The 9,340-nt window shown below is 32.1% G+C and overlaps 1 protein-coding gene across 1 annotated transcript; it reads left to right on the top strand.

Annotated features, from left to right (window-relative positions):
* The first annotated feature begins 2,887 nt into the window (after positions 1–2,887).
* On the top strand, positions 2,888–6,500 carry LOC130674518 (uncharacterized). The gene is made up of 4 exons (XM_057479867.1): positions 2,888–3,038; positions 3,109–3,339; positions 3,409–3,562; positions 4,807–6,500. Exons 1-4 carry the CDS (start codon positions 2,955–2,957, stop codon positions 4,884–4,886), a joined length of 549 nt encoding a protein of 182 aa, XP_057335850.1. The 5' UTR covers positions 2,888–2,954; the 3' UTR covers positions 4,887–6,500.
* The last annotated feature ends 2,840 nt before the right edge of the window (positions 6,501–9,340 follow it).

The raw sequence follows: 9,340 nt of genomic DNA, 5'->3' as shown, positions 1-9,340 counted from the left end.
AGAGGTCCTAGACCGATAATCGAGTTTCGATTTTTTTATTTTAAATTTTAATTCAGTGACTAAAAATTTTATTTTTAAAACCTTTCCTCGTAAGGTCCTACGCCTAGGCATCTGGACTCCTAGGTTGGATACCTAAAGTAAAATCATTTGAGTTCGCATTAAAATTAACTAAACTCCTTCACGTGACGTCCACCGCCTAGGCAACCAGAGTCATTGTTCGGGAATAGTTAATCCTTTTAATAAAACCCTTAAAAGAAAATATGTATATTTATATATATCATCATAAATTCACTCAACAGCAAAGCCGGCCTTTCGGTTCAGCGTGCAGTGCGTTCGCGTGAAAAGATTCAACCTGTGAATCTCAATTAAATACTCTCATAAAACATTGTAAAACTCCTGTGTACACAAATTCAAACTGGTGAATTTGGAGTGAGTGTGTGTGCAGGTATATCAACCCTTCTGGGTAAGTCTAAAATTATAATATTTACATGTAAAATTTAACCTGTCAATATACTACACATGGTTTTTTTATATACATCCTTCCTTTCATTTACAGTCCTTTTTCTCCAGCATTCAAGTGCTAGTAAATTAAGTCATAGTAAACCTAAAGTAAGACGGAGAGAACACGGTCCTCGAGGACCCATATTCACCGACCTAATATCCCTCTCGCTCAGAAATCCCGGACCTACCCTAACGCCACGCAGGTTACTGAACGGGACGGTCTATCGTACATCCGCTCGGTATAAATAGACAAATAAGTTATAGAACGATAAGAAATTAAAACATTCTTATATCAGCCACGTGACGCCCATTCCTTGGTTGGATGACAGAATAATAATAATTTCATATTATAACTTATAAATTAATGATCGGTACCCAATCACTCATAAGTTCTCATACTAACTACGTGACGGTTCAATCGAACTCCTTGGCTGAGTTATAGAACGGGGTAACTCGGTATTCCGATATTAAATAATAAATAAAATAACCCTTTCGCCCGTCGCCTTCACTCACTCCGATCGTAACACAGGCAATAGTTAGGATTATTTTGAAGGTCTATATATGTATCATAGAAATCTCAATAATCTTGACATTGCAAATGATATTAATCGGGATGATTAAACATATCTATCCCTGATAAATCCAAACTATGATAAATTACGGTAATTACCGTAATTCAGATCCTCCAGGGATTTCATTTCCAATAGTGATGTAGAGTTACTAATCGATCTACTAATCAACAATTTTGACAGCCTGATCAACATTAATCACTTTTAATAGTGCTGCATAATTTACTGGAATATCAATGAACGATTATAACACACTATTCAATTCAAACGAACTTTCAAAAATGTTCATTAGTATTATTCTGTAAGTAATTACAATGAATAATATCTCTGTGACAGGAGTTTGAAGAACAGTCATTATAAACTTATGTTAAAGTTTTAGCTGCAAAAGCTGTGACGATGCAGTGGCTTATAACTGAACTTGTTGGTTAAATTGTTTTAGCGTGACATTTATCTGAAGATTCTTCATTTTCTCTTTTATTTTCACTGTAAGGATTTTCAGCTTTGCATACAAATTTTGAGTATCGAAGTTAATAATTAAGTTGTTGGTGTCAATGCATTTATTCGTTTTTGTAATCTTAAAAAATATATATAATAAGTCTCATTGTCTGATATTATAGCAGTCAAAAAATGAACTACAATTGGCTATTGCTATTTTGACTCTTTTTCAGTGCGTTTGGGTCGATCTTGTAACAGCAATAAGGCTTGTGAGGATACGTTGTACGCAGTATGCTCCGATCATGGAATATGTATCTGTAAAAATAATTATGCAATAGTAAATGGTGAAATGTGTGTACCAATTATTGGCGGAGTTTGTTCAAACAATGAGGAATGCAGAGTCGGAAATTCGGTTTGCATTAATAATAAATGTCAATGCACTACTAATTACCTAACTGTCAGTAATTATACATGTATTTTTGATAAGAAGTAATAAATATTTACATCTTTCTTTGTTTATTCACTGAAAACGTATACTCTCAATAAATTATTTTTCTTTTTACCTTTCAATTTTTAATTTTCGTGACGAAAACTTCCGAAGTTTCCCTAGTAACATCGCAATTTCATCGAAGACTTTTTCGATTGAAAATCATTTTAAAAATCACAATATTAACATCGTAAAAAGAAAAAAAAATTCAAATTCAAAACCTATATTCCCGGAAAAAAATTCCGCGAAATTCTATAAAATTTTCAAACAGATTTTTTCACGGGGGGTCAGCTCGCGATCGAAGGGTCCCGTGTTTGAATTCAACACCCGTCATAACGATTATTACTTTACACTTTTATGTAAGTTCATTTCTATGCAAAAAAATACGATCATCTTCTTCCAAATATGTGTTTCGGCACAGTGGTTTTCAGATCAGACTTCCAACCGGTAGGACTCCGGATCAAGTCCATGAGCCGGCGGGAATTTTTTTTTTTCATGACAGTTATTGCATGTATAAATTAATAAAGTTACATATAATTATATAAAGTTATATATATCTATAATAAAAAATTAGATCACACTAAAAACTCATTTCTAATTTTATATATCCATTCGTATAAAATTTTGTATAATTATATATTCATTTTTTCCCGGGAAAAGTGATTAAAAAAAATTATTTAATTATTAATAGTAATTTTTCAGGACACCGTCACTCAAAATCATCGAATTTAGTTTTGCTATGCCCTCATCCTTTTTTATCCAAAATTCTTTATTTTCGTTCCCTTTCCCATATATTTCCCGGGGATTCATCACCATATCGATCATATGACTGCGCATCCTTAATTGCGGAACCGGGAAATATTGATATCTAATTTATTTAGTCCCCCATGAACTCTCTGATAACGTTGTTGTAAATCAGCAAACAATATTCTTAAAATATAAGTAACTATTGGTAAATAAAAATGATCAAAAATTTATTCAACGGTATGTACAACAATTCTTCAAAGTCACTTTTCGATGTAGTGGTTCGCGGAAATGTTCACATTGTAAGTTGAAAAAAATTATCACGTACATTATTATTGTTATTAAATATATTAAATGGTACATATTATTTAGGGAATAATTATTGGATATTTATTCGGAGTAATAGCACGTCAGGTAGTAGAAGTTAAAAATTTTTGTGAAAATGAACCTTGCAACTATTTTATACCACCAAATTCTACCTTGAAAGATGCTGTAATAAATTATTTCATAAAAGGCAATGCTGTCGATATCGAAAAGATACTCGGGATTTATAGTTTTTTTGTAATAGTTATCACATTACTTATTATAAAAGCCGCAGAAGAGGTGAGATGACATATTAATTACACAAAAATTTTTTGTTAATATTGACATTAAATACTCTGTTTGTTACAGGAAATTATCAGTCACCAGTTACTTATAACGTTTTCACTAGCGATGTTATCTGAAATTGCTCTTGCAATGTATTTTGCTCAAAAATGGCTCAAATATGATTTACTTCCTCACACATATTTTACTATTGTGACTGCTTTTCTTCTCTGCATCGGAGGTAATATTATAAATACAGTCTGTTTTAAAATTGTTGCGCATAAATAATGGAAAAAGTAGAGCGCACGAAAAAAAATAATCAGTAGCTGCTACCGATTATTTTTCTGTGGTAGCTACCAGAATAAACGGTACGGCTACCAAATGATACGGCATTGGCTACCAACTATTTCGGTAGCCACTTACAACTATTGTAGTGGCTGCTACTAAATATTATGATCGCAGCTACCGATTAATTTTTAGTAGCAGCTACTGAATTTTGCGACATTGACTACCAACTATTCCGGTAGCCGTTACCAAATATTCTGATAGCTGCTACTGACTTGTTACGGTATTGGCTACCAAATATTTCGGTAGCAGCTACCGTTTACTTTTCAGTAGCAGCTACCAGAATAAACGGTATCGCTACCAAATTATACGGCATTGGCTACCAACTATTTCGGTAGCCACATACAACTATTGTAGTGGCTGCTACTAAATATTATGATCGCAGCTACTGATTACTTTTTAGTAGCAGCTACTGAATTTTGCGACACTGACTACCAACTATTCCGGTAGCCGTTACCAAATATTCTGATAGCTGCTACTGACTTGTTACGGTACTGGCTACCAAATATTTCGGTAGCAGCTACCGTTTACTTTTCAGTAGCAGCTACCAGAATAAACGGTATCGCTACCAAATTATACGGCATTGACTACCAACTATTCCGGTAGCCGTTACCAAATATTCTGATAGCTGCTACTGACTTGTTACGGTATTGGCTACCAACTATTTCGGTAGCAGCTACCGTTTACTTTTCAGTAGCAGCTACCAGAATAAACGGTACGGCTACCAAATGATACGGCATTGGCTACCAACTATTTCGGTAGCCACTTACAACTATTCTAGTGGCTGCTAGTAAATATTATGATCGCAGCTACCGATTACTTTTTAGTAGCAGCTACTGAATTTTGCGACATTGACTACCAATTACTCCGGTAGCCGTTACCAAATATTCTGATAGCTGCTACTGATTTTTACGGTGTTAACTACCAACTATTTGGTAACAGCTACGAATTACTTTTCAGTAGCAGCTACCGAATTTTCCGACATTGGCTGACAACTCTTCGGGTATTTGCTAGTGAATATTTCGGTAGCTGCTAACGATAATTTTTTTCCGTGTAGGGGCGGGGGGAGTCACCACTGTCTCCTCCTTTTTGTGCTTTAAACGTAATTGTTTAATATAATTTTAATATAATTTTTTACAGAGCGTATATTACTTAGCACTACAGTAATTATGCATTACTTCAGTTTGAAATTTGAGTCAAAAGAGGAGAAAAAAGAGTAAGTACTTTGAGCCATAACGAAAGAAGAATAATGATTAAATTCATCGATATCAGTTACAAATAATTTTAAAATAAACTACTTCAATATATAAAATATTAAGGAGAGCTTAAAATATAAAGAACATGAATTTTATCCAATATGCTATATTTCACGAGGAAGGTATCTCAAGCGTCCCTGTCCGATTTCGATAAAACTGAGTGACATTCTCCGTCGAAATCTAAGGGATACGTATTTTTTTAGCAGCGAAAACCAACGCTAATAAAAATATTGATGTTTTCATGTTGGTCAATGTAGATGGACTTAGGGGTCGTTCACCATCTAAACTTGATTTTTCGGAAAAACCCAAAAAGACGTGTCCTCTACTTTTTTTAACTTCCCGCTAAGAAAATTGTAAATTTTCAAAAATTCGGGAAGTTATTGGTTTCGGTCCGATTTACGAAAATCGAATTTCCATCAGATGTCGACGTTTCGAGGTCCTAGGAAGCTATCCTGACTAATTTCACGATGATGTCCGAGTGTATGTATGTGTGTACGTACGTACGTACGTACGTACGTACGTATGTATGTATGTAAATATTCATAACTCTTGAACGGATGAACCGATTTTGATCGTTGAGGTGTCATTCGACGCGGCTTGTTAATGTCTTGAGGCCGTAGAAATTTGAACTTAATCGGTAGGGTGCGTTCAGAGATATTTCAAAAATAAAATTTTTTCAAAAATGTTTTATTTGGATAACTTCCAATTCGCTCGATGGATTGATTCCAAAATCTAATCAGCTCTAAAACTCTATAAGCCGCGTCGAATGCCACCTCAACCATCAAAATCGGTTCATTCGTTCAAGAGAAACCGTTGACGAAAGAATTCAAAAAAAATTTTTTCCTTGGTTTTTTTGAAATTTCTCAAAAACGGCTGAATAAATCAATTTCAAAATTCGACCAGCTTTAGAACTTGATAAAACGCGTCGATTGCCACCTCAACCATCAAAATCGGTTAATTCGTTCGCGAGATATCGTGGAAGAAAGAAATGCTAAAAAATGGTTTTTTACAAAACAATGGCATACAAAAGTATTTGCGAGCTCGAAGAGCTCGAAAATATATTCACAATAATGTTTTCGAGCTCAGCGAGCTCGAAAACAGCGGGAAGTTTTGGGGCTGGCCCGCAGGGTCAACTGACAGACCGATTTTTTATCTTACGATCGCCGCTAATTTCGTTAAAATCCATCAGATAGTTATTTTTAAATAAAAGTTTTGTGAATTTCAACCCTTAGAACTTTTGTTATATTTATTTTTTTATTACAACACCAATGGCACTACATTATTTTTCACCCCGAAAATGATGCCGTTGGTCCCATTCGATTATTCAAACTGCAAGTACTTGCAGTTTCGTACACACGAAACTTGAGAAACGCCCCGTATGAAAAAACCATATACTGTCGATAATATATAAAAAAATGTATGGTAAATAACTGTACATATATGGCGGCAAAATTATTAATATTGATTAATATATGATTTATTATATATAATAATTTATACGTTCAATATTATAATAATCCATATCATTTAAAATATATGTGATTATATACATGTGATATTGTATCAGAAATTATATGTCTGCTTTATATATTAATTTATAACGTAAAATATATGTTTCATCTTATAAATTAATTTATAATTTCAATATTATTATAATCCATATAATTTATAATATATGTAATTGTATACATATGATATTACATCTCAAATTATATTCTTGTTTTATATATAAACTTATAATTTCAATATTATAATAATTTCGATATTATTATACCTAAATAATTTAAAAAATACACTCATACCAAAAATTAAAGGAACAAAAAAATTTTAGAAATTTTTTAGTGATTTTTGCAAGACTGTAACTTCATGAAAAATAATCGTATCGAGATTTTAAAAAAAGCATTTTATAGCTTGAAATCTCTAGTTATATATTTTTGCAAATATATATAAACATATATCTATATTAATATATATTTATATACATTTATACAAATATATGTGAACATATATTTATATAATTATATATTTACATATATAAATATTATATGTGAGTCATATAATTAAATCATATATCTTATCATATAACTTAAAGTATAGTATAAAATATTATAAGCAATATTTATAAGTTAGCATGTAAAAAAAATATATTACCAATATATACGTTGCAAATTATAAAATCATATAATATTTCGGCAAAATTTTGTATATGGCTCCATATATGACTTCTTATAATTCCATATAATTTATCATATATTTTGAATTATACTGAAGCTCATATATTGCTTTTTCATACGGGGCCCCTTTGGAATCTAACCTTTGAGGGCTGGTTTTACACCCTAGAGATATTTTTCCGCAGCTAAAAAAAAATACGTGTCCCTTATATTTTGGCGGAAACATATCTCAGTTTCATCGAAATCGGAGGGCACTTGGGATACCTTCCTTGTCAGTTATAGTAATATATAATTTCATGTGGGATCATGTATGGTCAATAATCAAGCAAAATTATGTCTTAAGATGCGTAAGATTATCAAAATTTTGAGAAATAACAAAATTTTAACAGAATTTTTTATTTCAATAAAAAATATACACTCGAGAAAGAATACTCAGATATCCCTGATTAAACAAAACGATTCACTCAATGTTGAATATATATTTTGAATCTATACAGTAGTAAAGTTGAATCGTTTTGAATTATTTTGAATCGTTTCTAATCGTTTTGAATCGTTTTTTTTAATCAGGGATGAATTTATTTATATACAAGCATGTCATATGTTTATATGCGATTAGGCACGACCCGACTTAATCAGGCATGGTCATCTATGACAAATATGGAGATATATGATCAGGCATGGCCATATACGATCAGATGTTTTCATTTACGGCAAGGCATGATTACACATGCGCAGACATAGCCAGTTATAATCAGCCATAGATTCATATATGGTCCGGCATGGTCACATAAATGATGACGCATATCAATATATGATCAGGCATAGCTGTGTATGATCAATGATCAAATGTGGCATGATCAGATATGGCATATGATCAATCATGATCAGGTCTGTGAAGATATGAAAATTCAAATCTGATCAGATACAAAAATGCTCCTCTACACGGAAAGAAAATTAAGGGAACTTTTGCTATGCATTATGGGAATGATTCCCATAATGGTTTGGGAATAGTACCTATACTACTATAGGGATGGCTCCCATATATTATGGGAACCATCCCCATAATAGTATGAGAATAGTTCCCATACCATTATGGGAATGGTTCCCATAATGATATGGGAATGGTTCCTATACCATTATGGGAATGGTTCCCATAATATTGTGGGAACCATTCCCATATCATTATGGGAACCATTCCCATAATGGTATGGGAATCATTCCCATACTAGTATGGGAATGGTTCCCATATTGGTATAGGAACTATTCCTATAATATTATGGGAACTATTCCCATAATGTTATGGGAACCATCCCTATAATATCATAAAATTTTTTTTTTGCACAATAGTGTAGAAATTTCCCAAAATTTGAATTTTCTTGAATGTTTTGTGCTGACAAAAAATTCTTGTTAAAAATTTTAATGTTTTTTTGCCCAATACGATTTTTTTTTTCAATTTTTGAATTTGTGTTTTTATGTTTAATAATATTTCTGTGTATTGTAGAAGTGATTACCACACTTCTTTAAATTAATTTTTTCATGATAATATGGGAACCATTCCCATAATATTATAGGAATGTTTCCTATAATAGTATTGGAACTATTCCCATAAAATTATGGGAATGATTTCCATAATGGTATACGAACCATTCCAATTGCATTATGGGAATCATTCCCATAATATTATGGGAATAGTTCCCATAATATTATGGGAATAGTTCCCATACTATTAAAGGAACCATTCCCATAATATTATGGGAATGGTTCCTATAATTTATGGGAATGGTTCCTATAAATTATAGGAACCATTCCTATAAATTATAGGAACCATTCCTATAAATTATAGGAACCATTCCTATAAATTATAGGAACCATTCCTATAAATTATAGGAACCATTCCTATAAATTATAGGAATGATTCCCATAATATTATAGAAAGTATTCCTATAAATTATAGGAACCATTCCTATAATTATAGGAACCATTCTTATAGTATTATGGGTATCATTTCCATAATTATAGGAACTATTCCTATAATTATGGTAAACATTCCTATAATTATAGACACCGCTCCCATAATTTATGGTCGTAATTCCTATGATGGTATAGGAAAAAATTTCACAAAATTATGGGAACCGCTGCCATAATTTTCTTTCCGTGTAATTATAAGACACTGGCATGGCCGTATACTATCATAGGTGTTCATATATCATCTGTGTGAGCATATATAAGCATATATGATCATGTATT

This window comes from Microplitis mediator, chromosome 9, assembly GCF_029852145.1.
Source record: "Microplitis mediator isolate UGA2020A chromosome 9, iyMicMedi2.1, whole genome shotgun sequence".
NCBI classification, from domain to species: Eukaryota; Metazoa; Arthropoda; class Insecta; order Hymenoptera; family Braconidae; genus Microplitis; species Microplitis mediator.
Note: the sequence above shows the minus strand (reverse complement) of the source record. Positions and strands in the feature narration are given on the sequence as shown.